The following is a 23,979-nucleotide window of genomic DNA, read 5'->3' on the forward strand; positions in this document are numbered from 1 at the left end:
CCCCAGTTCAAGGCGCCTTTCCACTGTGGTCTTGGTGTTCCATGAGCTGCTCCTCCCTCACCCTCCGCCCCCTCAGATGCGTGGCAGCCATTTTATGCAAGCTGGTCTCCTGGAAATGCTGGATCCAGTCTACTTGTATACCTCTCCCAGGGGGCCAGGTTATACAGGGCTATATCCTACCAGCCACTGCAGTCTGTATAGTTTATTTTAGTGCCCATTGCAAATATGTCATGTGGGGTTTTTTTTTTCTGCGTTTGTATGTGACTTGTGCTAGCGCTTATCTCTATTTTCTTTACTGTCAGTTTATACCTGTCCCTTTTTCTTTTTTTTTTCTACTGTACCCTGACATACTAACGTATAGGGGGTTTATTGTACCTCACATCTTCTATATAATTGTAAGGGCTATCGCATACTATATAGCATGGCTGCACACTACATTGTGCCATATTACACATACTGCAGGGTGTTCACTTCACTGTATCATACTGCGTATTCTATTTTCTTGTGGCTGTGTCTGGCAGGGGAAAGAATAACAAGCAGCCTGAGGCTGCTGCCCCTACTCTGGGGCAAAGCTCGCTGAGCAGAACAACAGAGGACCTCATTCAGGATGGTCTTTGTACTTATTGTTACACAGCCCCAGTGTCTCTTCCTCAGGACCCACCCTTGGCAGCCTTATCACAGATGCTAACCAAACTTGCGGACCACATAGCAGTCCCCGTGGTGGCTCCCCCTGTGGGATGGCCACAGCAGGTACTCCCTGCAAATACTTTGCCTCCCCCCTTGGGTAGACATACTGTCTACCTCAGTACAGAGTTTGGCTAATGCCGCTATGGTTTTTTGGCAAATGCTGCAAAAGGAAAAGTCTTTACCTACTAAATGTGCTCTATGATCTTCCCAGTCCACTCAGTCATCGGATTCTGAGATATCATCTGGGGAGGCAGAAGACGCAGACCTCTTTCACTCTGACTCCGTCTCAGGAGAAGAGGAGCCACCCTCTAAACTAAATATACCTGCTCTTGTGAGAGCTGTAAAATCTATTTTACAAATAGAAGAGGATGAACCAGCTTGTAAGAAAAATAATGCACTTTTTAACGATAAAAGGCAGTTTTACCAGAATTCCCTCAATCGGACCAGCTATCTGATCACATGAGTGCAACATTTGGATATGCCTGGTAAAAGGTTTCAAATTCCAAAACTGTTCAGTTCTTTTTACCCTCTTCCAGCTACTGATTGCACTAAATGGGAAATTCCCCCAGCGGTGGCTTCTTATGTAACCCTTCTGGTTAAAGATGCAACATTACCCATTCATACGGCAACCTCCTTGAAGGAGACTACAGATAGACTTATAGAAGCTTGTCATAAATCCACTTACTCTTACAGGAGCTATTACTCATCCTGCTAGGGCTACGGCCTGATGCTTCAAGGGAACAACTATCCTATGTATCTCACTTTAGGGTTGCAGCCTCCTACTTAGGTGAATCAGCTATGGATACGCCGTATTGTTTGGCTCCGTTCCTGGAAAGCAGGTTCAGACTCAAAACGGGCTCTGGAGTGTCTGTCTTATTTGGGAGACATCCTATTTGGTCCAGAGTTAGATAAATTTGTGACTACTTTGGCAGCTTCGAAGACTGCGTTCCTGCCCTCTGTATATAATACAAAACCTAGGACGTCATCCTTTTTGGTCATTTCGCCCTCAAGGCAAAGCCAAGGGTCAGTCCTTTTCACGGCAGCAGACCTCAGCGAAGGCCTCCAAGCCTAGGGCCAAACAAGCCTGGGCTACTAGATGTACACCTGCCAAGTCTGACCACGACAGATGCCTGGGTAAGATAAGTGGTCTCCCATGGATACACCCTCTCCTCAACCCCCCCCTTTTTCTTAGTTCAGAAGCCCAATGGGTCTCATCGGCCTATCCCCGACCTCAAGTCTCTGAACGAGTTTTTTTTTTCAGGGTGCCCAGGTTTCGTATGGAAACCCTCCGTTTTAATATCCTAGCTATGGAGCCTGGAGATTTTATGTTATCCTTATATCACGACCATGGTTTCTCGGCATGGCGGCCGGCGGGTGATACCTGTGAGGACGCTATGGCGAGGGGCGTCTGGTGGTGCTGGTGCCTGGCGGGGAGCTTTGGCTGTGCGTGGTCCTATGCGGGCATGTTGTCATTCTGGGCTGGCTGGGCCTGGCGGTGCTTCCATTCTGCTTCGGCATGGGCACTGCCATCTTTCCTCTGGTCATGTGACCTAATCGCCCTATCCTGGTGTCATGTGCTCTGACCTGTCACGGCAGAGCACTCGGTATTTAAGGGAGTTCAGAGCTTCCCTTCATTGCCAGTGCAACGTGTTTCTCAGCGGAAGCTGAGAGTGAGTTCCTGTGCTCGTACACCTGTTGTTTGGAATCCCTGCCTAAGCCTGCTTTACCTTGCCTGCTCCAATCCTGCTGGATTCCCCTGCCTCCATTTACCTCTCCCTTGCCTGAGTACCTGAATCCCCTGAACCCTGCACCTTGCCTCTCCACGGGTTATTATTTTATTCATCCTGCACTTCACTTCAGCCTCACAAAATCTGGAATACTGGACTATCTCCTGTCTGTCACTACCAGGACTTTCTCCCATTGCCTCACTACAGTTCCAAGAGCACCTTAGTACTATCTGGACTTTTGTGGTGCCATATTCATGTCTACTAAACCACTCCTTAAAAGTTCCACATTTTCCTTTAAGTCTGCTTCAGTGTCTGCTCCTAATACCACCCCGGGTCCACAACAAAACCAGAACCTCACATCCTAGACATTCAGGACGCTTAACTACATGTACCTATAGTGCCTTCTCCTCAACAATATCTCCGGTTTGCTACACTGCAGCAACTTTACCAATTCCAGGCTCTGCCGTTTGGCCTTTCAACAGCCCCCTCGGGTCTTAACCAAGATCATGGCAGTTATGGTGGCCTCTTTGTCGTCAAGGGATCAGACTGCTCCCGTACTTGGACAATCTCTTGCTGTTGGCCAGCTCCCCAGAGACTCTTCACCGTCATCTGCAGGTAACCATTGCCTTTCTACAAATGCACAGTTCGCTGCTCATCTGGAAAGTGTCTTCCCTGACACCCTCTCAAAGGATGGTACATTTGGGAGCCCTCCTGGACTCTCGAGTTCAGAGAATCTTCCTAACGGTGGACAAGATTTCAGCACTGCAGCACAGACTACACAGACTGCTTTACAATCGCAGAGTGTCGATTCACTCTGCAATGCAGGCATTGGGATCAATGGTGTCCACCTTCGACATGGTGGAGTTCGCCCAGTTTCACTCCAGGCTCCTACAACACTTGATCCTCTCCAGGTGAAACAGGCTACCCCATCTGCTCAAACCCCTGACTATGAGCCTCCCCCCAGAGGTTCGCCTGTCCCTAGCCTGGTGGCTACAGACATCCCACTTGATCCAGGGTCGTCCCTTTTGGAGCCCGGACTGTGCTCTCCTCACCACGTACGCAAGCCTCCGAGGGTGGGGCGCAGTACCTGACCAGCACTCCTTCCAGGGCCGATGGTCCCCAGTCGAGGCAGTGTTATCAACATCCTGGAACTTCGAGCTATCTACAGAGCTCTCCCTCTGGCTCATAACATTCTGAGAAACAGGCCAGTACAAGTGGTCTATCTCAATCACCAAGGGGGCACTCTAAGTCATAGAAGAGAAAAACACTGCGCTCTGTTATTTATGTTGGGACATAAGAACAACACATCAATGTATTAAAAGAATTTAATGCTTAAATTATAATAATAATAATAAAAAACAAAGACACATGTATAAACACAAAGATAAATATGAAAATTGTAAAAAAAAATAAAATAAAAAAATAATAAGCGAGCCTGCTAGAAGCTCATAACAAACAGGAAATTACCAAGCATGCAAATGTAAGAGTTGATCAGGCTCCCAGATCTAAACACACTCTCCTTTGAGAATAGCTACACCATATACCTGTGCAGAATGAGCTACTGTATATACTGCTGTAGCAAGTGAATTGTTAAGGCACTGGTGGAGCCTGTAGCCACTGATAACTATCCCCAACAATGTATCCGTAATGATATTAGTGGAACCCGTTGAAAAAATGCCAGTTTTGTATCAGTCACAAGTGATATAGCCAATCTCAAGCGTGATTAATGAGGCTGACCATATGTTCCCGAAGTTGAGCCTGTATATAACATGTAGAATAGTACCCTATTGTGCAATAAACAGTCACGCAAAGTTCTGCTGGGTACTTAAATATTTAGGCTGTCAATAAGTACCTGTAGATAGGGACCATGCCGTCCTTTTCACAAAGGAAATAGTAACTGAAAATTACCAGTGTATTTCAGCAAGATGTGCTAAGCATTGATGTCCGACAGGTCTGCAAGCCGCTTGTTGGTCTCTTATTCGGCGTCAGCACCCGTCCTGTGCTTAACAGCCGCCGGGACCTCCGTCAGCGGCCACGTGACCCGGATCCGTAACTGGAGTGGGCACCGGCGGATGCTGATAGGGCAATGGTCTAACTGTGGTTCAAATCTCACAGGAAAAACTTACAGGCTAGTTTTCAATGTGGCGGCACCTGGTTCCAGATGGGTTGTAGCTTCAGTGGCTGGTATGGAGAGCAGCAACGCGTTTCGGCTACTACTGTAGCCTTTTTCAAGCGGACAGCTAACAAGTAGAAAAAAAAGGGGGGGGTTTAAACCCCTATTGTTCCTCAGCACACTGAATTGTACCTGCAACAATACATGAAGACTATATGGTGGTAGAAAGCCACCATATAGTACTTGTTATGACCTCTCCCTTTCATGCACCTGAAGAATACTGCCAGATTGATTTTAGCAGCTGCCATTTTCTGTTTATGGCCAGCTAACAGTCAGTCATGCAAATCCATATGGCCAGAGACTATCTCACAGGCTTACACACAGATGGGCCTTCCTTCACATGTGGGTCCCTCGTGGGTAGCCTGGCATGGCGCCTCAGCTGAGCAGCTATGAAAGGCGGCCATCTAGTCTTCTGTCCACACCTTCATTAGGTTTTGTAGCTTTGATACATTTTGCGCCTCAGGATGCTTCCGAAGTGTTCTGTCAGCTCAGGAGCCTTCCCGCCTTTCAGCAACTGCTTTGGGACATCCCTAATGTCTCCCTGTGGAGCCCTATGGTCCATGAAGAAGAAAAGGCGAGTTATGGTAAAACTTACCTTTGTTAAAACTTTCTTCGAAGTCCATAGGGTCCGCAGGGCGCACGTCCTGACGCACCTGGTTTCTATGGGCTGCTTCTCCTGGTCACTTGTTTCCTTTAAATGAGTGATATTCCTCAGTGTACCAGTCTTCCGTCTCTCCTTTCCTGCTCCTGCCTTGGGCTTGTTCACAAAACTTAGTAGCCCTCAGGCTGTGGGCGGGGTATAGGGAGAAGGACAGGAGCATTCTGGGATTGAAAAGCTTTGCTGTCTGTGTCCGGTCATCCAGGTCCCACCTACACCTCAATGTATCCCTGTGGACCCTATGGACTTCGAAGAAAGAGAGTTAACAAAGGTAAGTTTTTTTTTTTTTGTTTACCATAACTCTCCTTATTTATTAAAATAGTAATAAAATGTATGCGGCAATAGCTGCAGCAGTTACCTACTCTTAATATCTCATTTAGATCTCCAGATCCCGTTCCCTATTAACATCTAGTGTTTATAATGAATTATTTCTTAATGTATGTCATAGGACATATTTATTCCCTGTCCTATTTAGTCCCTAACCCTCTTTTCCTGCACCTTAACACTAACCCTCCCTACCACGTACCCTAACCCTCCTGGTAAGTGCCTAATTCCCCCTGTCTGGAGCCTAACCCTAACCTCCCCCCTCCCGCAGTGTATTCCTAAATCCACCCTGAGGTGCCTAAACCTAACCCTCCCCATGGCGAACAGATGCCCGACCCCGCTGTATTTAAGATTGGGATGCCGGCTGTCGGGATTCCGGCGTTACCATCTCCAGCCATGTTGTGATTCCGTCACTCGGCATCCCGGCCGTCTGCCAATTGACTGCATCCCATTTATCCCCTCATAGGCAGTTTAGAATGGGATTTACAGAATCCCACAATTGTCCTAGATGTGCACGAGAGGAAGCAGATCTTTACCATTGCTTATGGGAATTTCCAGTGGTTATGGGCTTTTGGAGAATGGTGAGAAAGGAAACCAAAGTACCCTTAAGTCGCGTATCCACTAGACTATATTTTGAACGACTTAACGTTATCGTTCAGTCGTTCACTATATCGTCCAGTGGATATGCCATCAACGACCAGCGATGCGTGCCCCCTCTGGTCGTTGACCACATCGCTCGTCGCCCGAACCTGCTGTCCAACTTGACGATATAGTCAGGTTGTGCGGGTTCAAGGATGAGGGAGGGTGCCGGCACTGAACGATATCGTTAATGATGTTATGACCTAGGGGTCATAGTTAACATGTTATTTCACATGTTTGTAGTCTATTTACTGATTTATATTGTGGATTTAAGTTTGATGTCAAATTTTATCTTTTATCTGTAAATTATCCTAGTTTCTGCTAAATGTTACCTAGCGCTTTTATCCACTTGCCTCCAATTATTTCTGACCTGTTTATACTGATGTGCAGTTTGTATGAATGGCGCTGTCTTTGTGCAGGTGTGCATATCTGTCGATAATCCGCAGAAGATCTTGCTAATGGGAGAAGCAATGGATTTAGGAACATGCAAAGCGCGTAAGAAAAATGGAGATCCTTGTACACAAATGGTTAACGCGGTCAGTTCTCATTTATTTGCACTTAAGTGCCCATCTTAAAACTGCAATATCAGTGATGTGGAAGCAACCTTAGTGATCTTGGTTAAATTAGTTATGGTCTGGTACATATGGCACAGAAGAACACTGCCTTGTCCCATACTGTCAGTCTATACATTAGCCTTGTTGGCATGCTTCTTTAATCCAAAGAGCAGTGGTGGTGTTGCTATTATCCGATTTATGAAGTGCCAACACCTCACGCTGTGCTATACATCAGAGGCTGTAGGTAACTCTGTCCAACCCAGGAGTGTTACTCTGCATTTTTTCTGAACTCTGTGTGGGCTACAAGATTCTGAGATAATGAGTCTGTTCTTGTTGGTTCAGAACCTAAGCCAGTCTTTCCCAGTATTGCCTTAGCCATTCAACAGCAATAGAATTCAATGTACGTTCCTGAAAAGAACACTAAGACTGCATGCCATTTTTTTTCCTTATCTGCAGAATGACTGCGAGTTCTGTCAGTATCACGTACAAGCGCAGTACAAGAAGGTGAGCGCAAAACGGGCAGATCTGCAGTCCAGCTATTCTGGTCATGTCCCCAAGAAGATGGCTAAGGGTGGAAACAGTCTGAAAGAGCGACTATGCCAGGGTGGTTTTCACTATGGTGGAGTGTCATCCATGGCATATGCAGCTTCTCTGTAAGTATTAGAATTCCTAGCCTAACACTAGTAATAACATGGAAAGGAGAGGTTCCTGCATGAAAATGGCATCTTTTGTTTTTTTCTTCTTGCTGGTTTTGCAACAAAAATGTTTGCTCATACTCTACGCCATTAAGTTCTGGCTTGTGTCATATAGACTTGTGATATATGGTCTTAACTGAAAGCTGGAAACTAAATTCTGAACTAAAATGTTCTGTTATCTGCTTTAGGCTATCTGGTGCCTCAGACTTTGTGACAGATTGCAGTGACTGCAGTCTACTCTAAACTAATGCTGAACAACTGGTCTGTCTGTGTATAACATTGTAAAATAAATAAAATTGTCTTACAGTGCAACAGCTGTGACACCAAAGAAATCTGTCCAGACAACACTCACCAAAATGGTGGTTAAAGGAGCAGATGCTATAGCGCTGGCAGCAAGACAGAACATGGGTATTGCAGTTTTTTGAGACTTATGCATTTGTATAGACTGGTATATTGATCACAACAAGCTTTTAAGTAAGACTATGATGATGAGTTGGCATGTAACATATTAAGCTTACGTATTGAGTATCTGTTTCTCCGTACCAGTAAATTAGGCTTTCTTGTTGCAGCTACCATTAAAAAGGTCAATGAGCAAAGTTCAGATGAGCTAAAGGAGCTTTTGGCGCTTCCAACACCAGGAGCACTTAATCTGAAGAAACATTTGTCTGGCCTGAGCAAGCAAGGTATATTTTTGTTTTGTGTAGTTATTTAACATTTACTACTTTATGCCAGAGAGACTGGATGTTTATTTTTGTTGTGCAACTAGCAATTTTCTGTGTATTAATTCTCTTTGCATTTTGTTTTTATGCCAGCATCTGCCAAAGCAGGTTCATCATTTCAGTCATTACCTGCCTCAGAGCTTTTGAAACAACAGAAACAACAGATGCTGGAGGCAAGAAAGAAGAGAACAGAGGAGATCCAGAAAAGGTGATTTTTATGTTAGTTCAAAATGCATCACGACATGATAGAGCAGTTGTGATTGCAGTGGTGTAGGGTCCAATAGTCATTGCGTAACTTAGGACATGTGACAGTATTTTATTTCAGGTAAAGCCTAATAATGCTTTGCAAATGTATAGCTACTGTTTGTGATTAATGCTAACATTGAAACAGGAAGGTTTAAATATGTTTAATGTGGTTGGGTATGTAATGCTTGCAGTCTGGATCCCAGCGATCAGAATCCCGACAGGGTTAACATACCGACACTTGGTCAGTATGCTCACCCTCTCCCTACCCTAACTCTCCCTGATTGGTGCCTAACCCCCCCCCCCCATACCCCTCGATACTTACCTTCGGCATGCCATCGTTCAGTATTCTGGAGCTGGGATCCTGACTGCTGCATTTATCCCGTTTAATCATCAGTTATTCTCCTTTCTGGTGGTTGCCATTCCAAACAAGGGCAGTAGTGATGACCAGACACTGCTGATTTTAGACACTGCATGTTTATTAATACCTAATTGACCGATAATGTCTATGATTTGGAAATGTAGTTGCTTTTATGCAGCACAACCAGTTTGGTACTCATACTGTTCATTAATCTTTTTATTTGTAGGTTTCTTGAGAGCTCTGACAAATCGGGAAAGTCCAGTATAGCACCAAATGCAGGACAGACCACATTACAGTCCCCGAAGCAAGCGGCAGAGTTCCCCATGGCTCAGAAGGTCTCCACTCCTAAGCTAGCTCGTGGTTTTTCTGAGGGAGAAGATGTTCTCTTCTTCGATTTGTCTCCACCTCCTACCTACAAGCTTAATGCTTCTGCTCTCGCAAAAAAGGTAAATCTCATGATGCACACAGCCATCTTGGCATCATATAGTAGCCATTACTCAGATTTTTCTTTTACTGAGTAATATACAGATGTGTCCACATACACCTATTGTCAAATCACACCAAACAGCCCCATTTATCGGGCCAAGGGTTTTGCTACTTAGGCGCACAAAAAAACACTAATCCTACTACCATGACCCATAAAAAGTATGCAGCAGGGGAATCACACCAGGCTTCTCATGCCACATGCTGTATGAGGAAATCTGTGTTTGAGCCAATACAGGGCTGTTGTGTAACCAATGTTCAATTGCTTTCATCTTTTTTTTTTTTTTAGTACTTTAGTTTGGTTTACCAATAAGCCATACAGACAGTAACAGACAGACTGAACAATTAACCATCAGTAGTATACACTGCCAAACCTATAAAAGTGGTGGTAACACAAAAACACTGTAGGTGAAAAGCATTGAAAACCTAGTTATACAGAAATTAATAATGTCAGCATTAAAAATGCAACAGCAGCTACACTCAGAGCGGAGGGAATATGTCACCAGTTCCACAAAATTCTAATAAGTGCTGCTCACATGTTACATACCCTTTCTTTCTACTTCAGGGTCCATAGGGGGTCCACAGGGTTGACCTTGGGGTATAGGTTGGGAACCAAATCCGGGCACCACGCAGTTAAAGCTTTTAGCTCCCAGGATGCACTGGGTCCACTCTCCCTATAACCCCACCCCCAAGCCAGAGGCACCTCAGTTTAAGTTGGTGCCCGGCCGGAGTCGGGTCACCGTTAGCGCAGGGGGAGCTGATTAGCAGCCCCTAAGCTTATTTTATTTTTTTAGGGACAAAGTTTTTTCCATGGACTTTGGACTCTTCAGAGCGGCAGCGTCGGACTGTCCATAGGACGTCTAAGCTGCCGCTCCGTCACCCCGCTGGCGCTGAGACGCCAGTACAGATCTGGGGATCTCAGCGGGACCCCAGAGTCTGTACTAGCCGGACTCTGTGGGCGCCCAGGACTGCTGCCGGATCCACGGGGAGCAGGTAAGGTCGCGGATCACCGCTTGCGGTGATCCGCGCATTTCAAATGCAGTCCTGTGCCTCCGGTCTCAGGGGACAGACCGGAGGCGCCGGCAGTGGCGGCGGGCCCCCCATACCCCGTGTGTCCACTAGACCACCAGGGACTTAACGATCGGTGCAGGGAGCCGGCGTCCCGGGGGTTAATAGCCGGCCAGGGGAGGCAGCCTTCCCTGTTACAGCGGCTCCTCAGCTCAGCGCGCCTTTCAGTATCCATAGTCTGGCGTCGCTGAGCTGCTTCCTCCGCGGGCCACGCTTCCTCTGAGGTCTCCAGCGGCCATTTTCTCTGTGGTGCAGCAGAAATCTCTCAGGATGGCAGTTGGTCCAGTCCCCCTGCGTACCTCACCATCAGGTCAGTGTACACAGCGCTGTAGCCTTCCCAGACACTGAATCTGGGCAGTTGAATGCAGTGTAATAGTGCAGTATATTATATGACATGTTTATGTATATATGTATATATCTGCATTGTATGTGACTTATGCTAGTGCTGACTGTACTTTATTCTCTCACCTGTCAGTGTATATCTATCCCTTTTCTTTATCTGCCCTAATACAGCTGTACTTAGAGTGGTTCTGAGACCTCACATTTATATACTTGTTAATATTTGTGTGGTTTGTCACATACTGTTGCGTGCTGCACGTTGCCATATTTTAGATGGAACTGTGTGTTGCATACGCTGAAAATGGGTCCCTGCAGCTAATTTTTGGCATCAGTCAGGACCAGTATAGTGCTGCTTAATATTTCCGCCAAGATTGGTCAGATATGTCTGACCAGGAGATAGAGCGTTATACTGCACCCATTTTTACTATCCTGCAAGTCATGTGCTGCAGGTGTTAGTGCGGAGGATTTGACTCATAAAGGGTTCTGTATGTGGCGTCATCTGGTGCTGGCCTCTTTCACGACCCCCTTGGGCGGTTTGTTTTCTCGGGATCCTCTCAATTGCGGATCGCCGGGCGGGCCCCATTGTTGTACCTCACTTGGGGTTACTTCACCATACTGCCCTTTTCATCTCAGGGTATCTCGCAGCTTCTTGCACTCTTCCCCTGTGACACAGACTACCGCTCCCTGCAGGGGTTTTTCGCAGTATATGAATTCCCCCTGGTGCCACAATAGTCTGTCATTCCCCTTGCAGGGATTACCACAACAGCCACCCTGGGTGGATGTCGTTTTCTACGAAACGCTAATTTGGCGTGGTTGACGCCCTGTGGTTACTTCCCAGTTGGCTCTGCCGTGAACTGGGTACTGTTCGGGGCTCTTTCCCTCTTACACGGGGGGAAGCCTATTTCAGGTATTATTATCCCTGCTTTAGGGCTGGTAGCAGGTCCATTCTGGTTAGAGTGAATGTTGACCTGCACCTGTATCATACACCCTCAGTATTGCGTGCCTTCGGGTTCCCTGTTGCTGACTAGCGGGTGGATCGCATAGCGGGACTCTGGCTGTTGCCAGATAGGAGGTGTTACAACAGTGTTTGGCCTCCTGTCCCAAATTCCCTGAGGGTCATCACGAGCCCCTCCTGGGGGGGATGGGCGTGTTACTCGTCTGATTACAGACGTTACTACGCCTCCCATTCCTGCGTGGTCGGATTCTTCGGATCCGTAGGTGGTAACTCTGCCTGAAATCAGTATACTTGCTTTTAGGAGTTGTTACCCATCCTACCATGGCTATAGCATGGTTGGTTAATTCTATTGCATATTGGGTTGATGCATTTGTAACGTTTTTTCCCCTCCAACACGTCGGGGGTTCAAATGTATTTGGTCGCTCACGTAATATATGCTGTTGTCATAGGTGGAAATGCCTATATTGGATACCAGTCTCCTAACTTTCAGAGTTCCGGCTGCGACTGTATCCTCCGTAATACCCTATGGCTGCGCTCTGGGAATGCAGAGGTGCAGATACCATCTTTAGGGTTGATATTGTTTGGTCCTGACCTTGACAAGATTGTAGTAACATTGGCAGTATTGCTAACGACAAGTTTACCGCTTTCAGCTATGCCCACTACAAGGCCTCAGACTAAGTCTGTTAAGTCTTTTTTGTCCTCTGGGTCAGCCTAAAGGTCTGTTTCTTCGTAGACTGTCGGCATCTACAAGGGCCGACATATCCAGTACCGAGCAGGCCTGGACTGCCAGCCGATCCTGCTTCTGAACCTACGGATATCTCTTCAGCCTGACGGGACAGGCCTACAACTGGGAGATAACGATTTTCTCAGTTCGCCCGGTATTAGTGTCAAGTTGCCGCGGCTACGTGGGTAGGAGGGTACGCCCTCTTTACAAGGGCCTTACAGATCCAGAAAGCTATGCAGTTGTTGCGGTAAGCGGAGCTAATTAGGCCATCCCCACTATCTCAGTGAGGGACTGGTTGTTCTGTTTTCTTTCTGGTGCGGTGGCTGAATGGTCCTCTTTGGCCTATTCTCTGTCTCAATTCCCTGAACCAGTTCCTAAAGCTACCTGGGCTCAGGAGGAAATCCCTATGCTCCATCATACGATGTTTGGAACCTGGGGACTTTATGGTATCACTGGATATACAGGACGCGTGCCTACGGGTACTTACAGAGACCTTTCCTCAGCATGGGCTGAGGTTTGCTGTATCACAGCAACACTTTCAATTTTTCGGGCTCTGCCTGTTGGGACTGTCCTCGTTTTGGATTTTCTGACAGTTCTTCTGTTCAGTATATCCCAATGCTCCTGTACCTGGACGGCCTCCTGCTCTTAGCGGGATCACCGGGGTACTTTACGGCCAGGTCAGGATGACTGTGGCTTCTTCAGGGTGCAGACGTTTAATCAACGGGGAAAAAGTCCTCCCTGCATCCCTCTCTGGGTATTCTTCATCTAGGATCCCTGCTGGATTCTCAGAATCTGAGAATTCTTCTGGCGTAAGACGGAATCTCCTCTCTTCCATTAGGAGTACATGGTTGTCTGCGCAGTCGACAGATGTCTTTACACTCTGGGATGCATGGTGGAATGGGCTCAGTTCCATTCCAGGCCTTTCCATAATTGGCTCATCTCCAGATGGAATGAGTTTTTTCTGTCGGATAACTGTTCAAACGATGATGCTCTCTCCGGAGGCAAGTCGGTCCCTGTCCGGGTGGCTATGGCCATCTCGTCCAGGGTTTTCTTTGCTATGGACAGTGTCTGGATCGAATCCTTTTCAGTGCAGTTGGACGTCTGTCGATTCCACCCTGTCAATTAACTTACTCTGGCATAACTCTTGTTTCCCGGTGAACCTGAAAAGGTTCAGTCCGACAGGGTCAGGACAGTGGCTTCCTTTTTAGCAACACTGTTCGTTGGGTGGCAATGACAGGTATGTCACATATTCGGACATAGTCCGAGGGTCTCCTCCCGACCATCTCGGCAGCGTTCATTTCAGGAGCTCTCCATTGGGAAGCGGGAGTCCTCAGCCGTCACGACGTGCATCCCGGGGACTAGTCTCTTCCCCAAGAGAGGTTTCATCTCCTGGTGAGCAGGGGGGGCCCCCCTGAGGTGACCCTCATGGCCTTCTGACTTTATCACACTATGGTGTTACAGTTCAGCTCTGGGGATTCTGAAGCAACCTTCAGCGACTCTTTGTCGGTGAAGTGGTCCTTCCACTTTGTGTACCTGTGTTCTCCGGTCTCCCTTCTTCCTCGAGGTCTTTGGAAGTGTTTTCAATCGAGACGGAGATGCTTTCCTGCTGGTGGCTCCTGATTGCCCCAGATGTCAGGGGTACTTGGATCTTCGGAGTCTCTACATCGATACTCCATCCCTGATGCTTCACTGCCCGGACCTGTTGTCTCAGGGTCCTTGGTTTTGCCTTGGACCTGGGTCGTTTGTCTTTGACTGTGTCCTTACAGTGGTCTTACGGCTTCCCTGGCTTTGTCATCGTTGGAATGATTAGAGCACATGGATCAGCTTTTGCTGGGACCTACCACAAACTGTGGCAGCCATAAATCTTATGGTATTGTACCTGTCGATACAATCTTCCGGTGTCCAGGATTTCCAGATATTCTGGCATTCCTTCCGGCTGGCTTGGGTTTCACACTTGGCCTGGTCTTCCTGACAGTGCGGATCTCTACACTGTCAGTATGGTTAAGATATGGAATTGCTCCACTCTGGTATCCAGTTCATCCTTTGGAGTGTTTTCTTGATTATGCCTCCATTTGTCCTCCCTAGGGACTCCTGGGGAGTAAGTAGTGGTTCTTCGTTACCTCCGGGGACAGTCAATGGAACCGCTAGTTGTGATAGCCATTACATGGTCTATTGCTTAGGCTCTCTCTTTCTCTCAGGGTGTTTATATCAACCAGGAGAGTGTCTGAATTGGGAGCGTTCTCATGTGGCTCCCTCTTCTGGAGGGCATCATGTCAGGGTGGGAGTTGCTCTCGCCCTGTGTTGCTTCTTAGTGGTTTTCAGGTTCCATATTATTCTGGAACTTATGGTACGGCCATTCTGTCCCCAGTCCTCTCGGCTGGTGTGGCCTCATTGACTGTGGTCTGGCCTCTTTGGATTTTTGTGATCCGTTCAGGTTCCTTACGGAAATCGGACTCCTTATTGGTGGTCTGAGATTTCTGGTTTTCACAGGAAAGGATGGCCGGCCTATAACCAAATGTTGGCTGGATGGCCTCGTAGGTCTTCCTCAGGGGCCTACCCATGGGTAGGCCTTCCTGTTGTTGATGCTTGTTTTTTCTCGGGCCATGTGACCCTCGTGTGCGGCTCGCTGTGGCGCCTCGGCTGTTTTACCTTACTAGGTGGCCACGTGGTCTTCTGTCCACACCTTTTTAAGGTTCTAGGCATTGGTTTCCTTTGCCTCTCAGGATGCTTCCTTTTTGGCGACGGATTCTCCTCTCAGCACAGGAGCGTCCCCACCCTTGGTTGAACTGCTTTGGGACATCCCCAAGGTCAACCCTGTGGACCCCCTATGGACCCTGAAGTAGAAAACAAGAGATATGGTAAGAACTTACCTTTGTTATCTCTGTTTCTACGAAGTCCATAGGGTCCACAGGGCGCCCGCCCTGACGCACCTGGCTTCATATGGGCTGTGTGGCTGGTCACCGGTTTTCCGTCTCCCATTTCGGTGAGTATGGTTATTGAGTGTTCCAGTTTTCTCTCTCTTTTTCTCTCCTCCTCCGGCCTTTGGCTACTTACAAACTGAGGTGCCTCTGGCTTGGGGGTGGGGTTATAGGGAGAGTGGACCCAGTGCATCCTGGGAGCTAAAAGCTTTAACTGCGTGGTGCCCGGATTTGGTTCCCAACCTATACCCCAAGGTCAACCCTGTGGACCCTATGGACTTCGTAGAAACAGAGATAACAAAGGTAAGTTCTTACCATATCTCTTGTTTTAATAGTCACCCTAAATGTAAAAAAGTAGTAAGCTAAAATAGCAACATTAAACAGAAATTAGTAACCAAGGCTTGCAATTATGATAAATGGCCAGCGGATGGCAACAATAACCTAAAGACGGCAAAATTTATAAGCAGAGTGAAACGACAAATAGAATACAACTATAAAGTCCACTCAGTGTGAAGGGAATGTATAGTCACAAAATATGGCAGGTAATCAGGAGTGAGAAAAATTGTTTGTCTCTGATCCCAATCAGAAAGGCGAGTAGCAAACCTCGTGCAAAGAGACTGGTTGAGAGTTGGGTGCATGCTTCAATAGTAGAAGGGAGAGGATATGGTGACAATAGTGAGACTACGAGGTTCACCTTGGCAGGAGTCCTGCAATGGGGGAGCGAGGTAATGGTATAGGAAAAACAGAGTGGGAAGCGTATGGTGAGGAAGAGACACAAAATGTAGGTAGGGGAATAAATGGGGTTAAACGATATCTGGTCAAAGGGGATGACCTGGCCCAGCTACAGCAGGTCAAAGTCGCTGTCTTTGGTCTGCCTTTGTGAGGAGCACCTGCTACCAAATATCAATCAGTTGGGCTAGGAGAAGGGGTTGCCACACAGACAGTGCTGGCTGTAGATGGAAGCTGGGAGGAAGACATCCACCACTAGAGCAAAGCCTGAATAGGTAAAGAAGGCGGCTCTCCCACAAGTGCACTGTGGCTTTGTAATGTTTCGGCGGATCACTGAACTGTACCATGTGGTTGCTTGCAATCACCCCCCCAGGACTCCACACTGGACCTTCAGGTCAAGAGCAGGGAGCACTCTTCAGGGAGACCAGGAGAGAGATAGGCAAATAGGTGTAGAAGTTCACAGTGGAAGTGGAGGGAGGTGAGAAGAAAAGTATAACCAGTCATCTGCGCCAAACAATGGGGATCATAAACGTCTTCGGTTTTTAGTGGTGCTCCTCTAGAAATTAAATGTTCAGCCTCCACTCCTTAATAGATGTTATATAAGGAAACTTTGCATGTGAAATCAGTTTTGGAAGATAGGTGAATATAGATGAAAAGCAAGTTGTAGGAGGCGTGGTAAGAAGCTGCCATGTACAATGCTTTGCCCACCAGAAGTCTCCTAAGAACCACAATTTTAACTAAAGATGGCAGAAGTTCCTTATATCTTAACAGGTCCAACTTAATGGGTTAATGATGTGAGGTAAATTCTCGTTGTGTAGAATACTTGAGAGTAATTGTCATTTATTTGGTCTCCATTGAAAAATTTATTAAAATTTTTAAGATTTTAAATGTTGAGTAATTACATGCAAAGCGAGTCTGTTTTGGAGAGGTTTGCACGTGGCTTTACAAAGAGAATGATTGATTTATTTATTAACCTTTACTTCTATAGTATTGGCATATTCCTTTGTGCTAAGGCGCTGAAGTGGTATATTACTCGATCATACAGAAAATTAATCCTGCAGAATGGACAAATACAGAAGTGTCCTCATACATCTAGCCTCAATATACCACGCAGGGCGACTTGCCTGGCGTGAGTGAGCCACAAGGTCCCGTGCTACTCTGCTAGTGTTGGGCTTTTTTTTTTTTGCCAAAACTGTGTCTAATACCACTTTCAGACATACGAGCCAGGGAATTTCCCTGCTGAGACCTGGGTTTTTCACCTCTGCAAAATCCTAGCTTTTTGCTCGAGACCCCTTTCACACTGCACCAGACATAAGCCGGGATAAAGAGGAGATGCTGTACAAATAATAAAATGCAAGATATCCAGATCCCCAACAATTTTTTTTTTTTTACATTATTTTTTCAAAGTTCAAAGACTTGTTAACCGCTAATTTTCATATATGTTCCATATGAAAAGAGATTGAATATCTCATGTTAAGAAAATGTGTACAGTATATGAGGTGCTTTAGAAACCATCGGTCCTCTATAAGATTGGCACTGGAGACACAAAGATCTGATAAATCGGTTGCTCAACATTTTTTAAAACTGAGACACTGTCGTGAGTCTCAAATGTATGATTGACCATATACCTACTCTGAAGAGGGGAGGCGATCGTGAAAATGCTTTGCGCAAATGTGAAGCGAGATGGATTTTTAAACTAGATACTTTGGTTCCGAGGGGTCTTAATGAGTCTAACCCCTACAATGTTTTTCTTGAATGATGAAATTTTTTTGTGATTCATCATTTTTCTGAATGACCCGTTATAAATATTAAAAAGAATTTCACATTTTTTTATTTTATTTTTTTTAACTTTTATTGTGTCAGTATATCTGTTAATTTTTGTTATTTTTGTTATGTTTTATCAGGTTTTGTGGTTATTTTTTTTTCACATTGAGGGTTTTTTATATGTTGGCTGACATATTACACACATTCGATATATTTGTTATCACATTGGTACATTATGCTTTCATTTCTGTTCCATGCAAGTGAACGTATTCATTTATTATCTATATTTGGTACATTATGATTAAGTTGTGACACTAAGTTGTTCTAGCTTTGATAGATTACATATTGATTGACAATATATATGCATATGGGCTATTTAATTTGTTGCTGTTTAGTTTGAGGGATAGGTGTGCTATTGCGATCTTGCTCACCAGGGGGCATTATTTCATGAGCCTATATTGCCGTGGTGTGCGCTCAGTGGAGTGGGGAGGCATACGTCTGCTTTTGAGCGTGGTTACTGTGTTGAATGGGACTTTCGGGTAGCGCTTAGGGAATGCTAAAACTGTGGCAGGGCATGCTGGGATGTGTAGTTTACGACAGCTGGAGAGCCACAGGTTGGCCAGGCCTGGTCTAGTGTTACTGGTTTGTTTGACTGTTGATTACCAGATGCCCCAGCATGCTTTGTGGCCAGTGGGTGGAGTTTTTTTTTAAATCAATGTGGGTATATATGTCAGCCACGGGTGATGGTATTTCATTCTACACTTGGTTGTTTACCTGTTTGCATCTGTTGCCATGTCCTGAGGAAGGTCCGTGATCGGACCGAAAAGTTGACCTTATGCACTGTAACTCTTCATGAGTGGTGTGTGTATGTATATGTGTGTGTGTGTATATATATATATATATATATATATATATATATATTTGTGTGTATGTGTGTGTGTAATATATATATATTTGTGTGTATGTGTGTGTGTGTGTGTGTGTGTGTGTGTGTGTATATATATATATATATATATATATATATATATATATATATATATATATATATATATAATTAGTAAATTAATGCAAAAAAATCTGTATTCAGATAGCAGCAAAGAGCGGCAGCATGAGTGATAAGTCACTGATAGTCCAAGCAGGGTGAAGTATAATTAAATAGTATACTAAATAGAAACCAGGGTGGTCACCAAACTGTCAGTATGCATCTCACCGGACCCTAGAGCAGCAAGCCTAATCTCGACAGCTGTTTCGGCGCTGCATGCGCCTTTATCAAGAGCAGAGAAGACTACAGCACATTAATGTGTGTGGCTATATACATGGCTCCTTGTGCTGTAGTCTTCTCTTGATAAAGGCGCATGCAGCGCCGAAACAGCTGGCCCCGCATCACTAAAACGTATTCAATCGTGGTCCTCTGAGCTACTTGGCTCAGGTCCTCGGCCTCTGTAGTATATTTGTTTTACCTCCTTTTTCAACTAAGGTCTGATTAAGACACCTAAGGAAAGTCTCTCGGCTTGAGCAGATAGCAGGCGCTTCAGTTTAGCCATGATCAGCTTTTTCTAGTCAAAGAATGAGAAAGACAAGTGTGCTCTAAAGAGCAGCCAGTATTGACCCATTGGTGCAGTAGTGTCCCCTCACACTCCAACAGTAATGTCACCAAATAGGTCTGTTGGAGCTGAGATTATGCAGAATGTCCCACAATCGTGAATCTCCAACAATCAAAATCTTCCCGTTGAGTCATTGTTTCTATGTAATTCAAGTACAGCACTACTACTCTGAGTTGTCTCTTGTTTTTTGAGATACACAGCAGAACTTGCTGGAGATTCATGATTGTGGGGCATTCTGCATAATCTCAGCGCCAACAGACCTATTAAGCTTCTTATAGTCCTTCACTGGGCTACAGTGCTTGTGTTGAGAGCTAGAATTTATGTAATGTCAAGGAATTCTGCTTTCTAAAATGTCTTCATTTATTTGCATAGGCTGCTGCTCCAGTTCTACATTTAGCAATTTATTTGCAAATACCATATGGTAATCACTTCTTCTGTACATTTTTTGACTTGTGTTGTAACTTTCTGTATCCAGAACACTGAACCAGCTACGGTGGTAGAGGTATAGTGGGCCATTAAGCTATGTAATTGGTACTAGTATAAGTGTTAATTGCCAGTGCCGTTAGCCTTTTGGTTAACTTAAGGTAAACAATAAAACCTTTGACTAATTTCCAGATACAGGCCATTCTGTTTTTCATGTATGTATTTGCATGCTTTTTAAAGCTTTTCCCTTAAGATTTATCTAATGGAATTGTGGAGCGAAGACTGTGAGAACCAACAGAAACTAGTATGGGTCTTACCATGTGTCTACAAACACTTATTTGTTTACAGCGTGCTGCTATGGAGAAATTGCAAAGCAAAGGACAAATGCTGACAAAGGCAGATCCTAACAGTATCAAGAGAAAGCGGTTCAGCTCCTCGGATATTGATCAGGTGTCTCAGAGAGTGGAGAGAAATTCCTTACCACCTGAAGGTAACCTTACTGTCCAACACACTCTAGCTGCATTATCAGACCATGGTTTGAATCAAAGTGGCAGCTTTGTCTTTTAAGCTTTGATATGTCTTGATTAAGACCATGCATTCTATTGTTGCACTTAAGTTTCCATTTCCAGATAGATTAAATCTATTTCTAAAGGGGCACATCCACTAGACGATCTACACCCTGTCCAATCTCTAAACGATTTTCCCTTGATTTTTTCCCTTGAAATGTTATCTTTCAGTCTGAACGATTTGCAAACGATCTTTAATAGATCAAGTGAAATTGACCTGCATGTTCGGTCGACTGATGAGACGATCAAACGACCAGCGGGAGCGCGCATAGTTGATCGTTAACGACCAAACACTGCACGATTTATAAACTATTTTTAAGCTATTGAACGATAACGATGTCGTTATTGTTCAATCGCCTGCTAAAATCGTGTAGTGGATGCCCCCCTTACGTAGTGTTTTGCTGGGTAAGATTCAAGTTTCCATAAATGTAGGTACTAGCATTTGAATATCTCTGAAACTAAACAAGTTCTCTCATCCAACCACATTGGTGTCTTACACACTGGTGCAGTTTAGGACATTTAATGCTTTATTACAAGTCTAGAAATTCTAAACTTATATTATCATTATTCATAAAGTTGACCTATGTCAGTGTAGATGACGTTTGAGGTTGAGCCAAGTAGAAGTCTTGTCGGAACGCTAAAGAAGTTGCAGTCTTATTGCATGGGATAGATAAATAGGAGCACATGATGGCTGTCAGCCCTGAGATCCTGGCCTTATTTATGCACGTCCCATGCTCATCATTCACTTTCTACTTCAGGGTCCATAGGGGGTCCACAGGGTTGACCTTGGGGTTATAGCTGGAACAGGATCCATGGGCACCACACAGTTAAGCTTTTAGCTCCCAGGATGCACTTGGGTCCTCCTCTATACCCCGCCCCCGAGCCACAGGCACCTCAGTGTAAGCTGGTGCCCGGCCGGAGTCGGTCACCGCGCAGGGGGGCTGCAGGAGCAGCCCCCAGAAGCTTTTATTTTATTTTAAGTTAGATTTTATTTATTTTAATCTCCTTTTACTACAGACGGCAGCGAAGGGCTGTCTATTCAGACGCCCACGCTGCCGCTCTGATCCCCGACTGGCGCCGCGACGCCAGTACTGATCTGGGGATCGCGGCGTCTGTACTAACCGGACTCTGTCTACCTCCCAGGACTGCTGCCGGAGTCGCCGGGGATTCAGGTAAGCCGCGCGTCGCTGGCTAGCGGCGGCGCGCGGAATGCCTTAAATGCAGTCCTTTAGCCTCCGGTCCTGGGGACAGACCGGAGGCTGCTGGCAGTGGCGGCGGGCCCCCCCCCCATAACCCGTGGGACCACTAGACCACCAGGGATAAAGGGGCAAGCGGGAAGCCAGCATCCCTGGGGTTATGGCCAGCCAGGGGAGGAAGCCTTCCCTGTCAGCGGCTCCTCCCCTCAGCTCAGCGCGCCTTTCAGCACGCAGTCTGGCGTCGCTGAGCTGCAGACTACTCGGCCACTCCTCCTCTGAGGTCTCCAGCGGCCATTTTCTCACAGTGGCAGCGCAGATCTCTCAGGGAGCACGCGGACCGGTCCCCCTGTGTACCTCTCCCCTGATTAAGGACAGCGTACACAGCACTATAGCCCTCCCAGACACTGAATCTGGGCAGGTTGATTGTAGTGTAAAGGTGCAGTGAGTATATCTTCCTGCATTGTATGTGACTTTTGCTAGTGCTGCTGTCTGTGCTTATTTTCCGCTTACTGTCAGCTTATACCTATCCCTTTACTTCTCCTACAAGCACTACAGGTGTGTGGGGGAGGGGCGTTTCTACTGACCTCGCTTATATAGATCACGTATTTGTGAGGTCCATCACATACAGTTGTGTGCTACTCAGTGCCATATTGTGGGCTGTTGTTCAGCACACCGGTGAGTGCGTTTTACTTCTACCCTGGTGCCAGATATATAATATATTCTGTCATGTCAGACGAGGAGGTTGAGCGCTCAGTGGCTCCTGTGTTGGCCTCCTGCGGACGCTGTTCTGCAGGAGTAGATAGGGAGGATTTGTCACAGGATGGCCTGTGTAGTCGATGCCAGGTGGCTCCTGGCCCATCCAGACCTTCTCTGACGCAGGAACCACCGTGGGCGATGTTTTCTCAAGTGCTGGTGTCTATTGCGGACAGTCTATCGGTCCCGACTGCTCTCCCTACTAGGGCGTTACCCCAGCCGACCATCCCCCATTCCCCGGGTGTCCCGCAGTTATTGCGGAGTCCTCCTGGGTCTCAGTCGGTGGGTCCCTATGTGGGGTTGCCTATGTATATACAGGCTTCCCCTGTGCCGCAGCAGCCTGTGGTACCTTTTCAGGCCCCTATGGTGACTCCTCCACCCTGGGTGGACGTGCTCTTCAACTCAGTACAAAATTTGGCGGCCGCTTCCTCGGTTTTTCAGTCAATGTTGCAGACTGACATGCCTTCTAGGGTTTCAAAACGCTCACTCATGGCACGGGCTGCTCAGGTATCGGACTCAGAGGGTTCCTCAGATGATGGGGAGGTCCCTGATGACACTGACTCGGACGCCTCGGTCCAGGAAATGGATACCAAGTCGTCCATTAATGTGCGAGCACTGGTTAGGGCGGTGCGAGCTATTCTTATAGAGGATGAGGCACCGGTTCCTAAGTCGAAGTTTCCTAGTTTCAAAAAAACCTAGGGTGGCTTCTGCGGTGTTTCCCCTGTCGGATCAGTTGACAGATCATATGGCGGTAGCTTGGCAGGCGCCCAGTAAGAGATTCCTTCCTCAGAAGCGGTTGGCTTCTAATTATCCCTTCCCTGAGGCACATTGTAAAAAAAGGGAAACTCCACCGGCGGTGGATTCCCATGTCACCCGTTTAACTCGGGGCGCTACTTTACCATTACCGTCGATATCCTCGCTGAAGGATCCCACGGACAGGAAAGTTGAGACTTGCTTAAAGTCTATTTACTCCCTCTCCGGGGCGGTGGCCCGACCGTCCATGGCCATCTCCTGGGTGGCCAAGGCCATTGAGGGGTGGGCCAATGCATTGGAAGATACCTTCTCGGATGATGCTCCGGATGTCCAGCGGGCGTTGTTGGGACAGATGAGGGACGCTGCTTCTTACATTGGAGAAGCTTCTTTAGATGCTAGTCTGCTGACTTCGCAGGTATCGGCTGCAGCGGTGTCTGCCCGCCGATCCTTATGGTTGCGGTCCTGGAGAGCGGACTCTGACTCAAAGAAGGGCCTGGAGGCCTTACCTTTCAATGGGGAATTACTATTTGGTCCGGACTTGGACAAAATTGTGGATACCCTGGCTAAATCCAAGTCAGCCTTCCTCCCTTCGGCGGCACTGCCTGCTAAGGTTCGGAGTTCGGCTTTTCGTTCCTTTCGGGTTCAGGGGAAGGCGAAAGGTCAGTCCTTCCCGAGACAATCTGCGAGTAAGACTGCCTCTAAGCCCAAGAACCAAGCCTGGAGTGCACGGCGCCCTTCTTCCAAGCAGGAAGATAAACCTGCGGCCTGATGGGACGGGCCTCCCTCTGGGGGACCTCAGAGTGGGAGGCCGACTTCTTCTATTTGCCCAGTGCTGGCACAATACCATCACGGATGCCTGGGTTCGAGAAGTGGTCTCCCAGGGGTACGCCCTGTCTTTTCGGTACAGACCACCCCACCAGTTTT

The 23,979-nt window shown here is 46.7% G+C and overlaps 1 protein-coding gene across 1 annotated transcript in view; it reads left to right on the top strand.

The window, feature by feature from the left end:
- The window catches only part of MCM10 (minichromosome maintenance 10 replication initiation factor), an 86,148-nt gene that overhangs the window by 43,426 nt on the left and 18,743 nt on the right, over positions 1-23,979 (top strand). Inside the window, exons 9-15 of the mRNA XM_088468773.1 lie at positions 6,628-6,744; positions 7,219-7,415; positions 7,765-7,865; positions 8,027-8,140; positions 8,270-8,384; positions 9,007-9,226; positions 20,136-20,277. Coding sequence (XP_088324899.1) covers positions 6,628-6,744; positions 7,219-7,415; positions 7,765-7,865; positions 8,027-8,140; positions 8,270-8,384; positions 9,007-9,226; positions 20,136-20,277 — 1,006 coding nt within the window. The remainder of the gene's footprint in view (positions 1-6,627; positions 6,745-7,218; positions 7,416-7,764; positions 7,866-8,026; positions 8,141-8,269; positions 8,385-9,006; positions 9,227-20,135; positions 20,278-23,979) is intronic.

Source organism: Taudactylus pleione, unplaced genomic scaffold (assembly GCF_031769625.1).
Source record: "Taudactylus pleione unplaced genomic scaffold, aTauple2 ptg000086l, whole genome shotgun sequence".
NCBI lineage: Eukaryota > Metazoa > Chordata > Amphibia > Anura > Myobatrachidae > Taudactylus > Taudactylus pleione.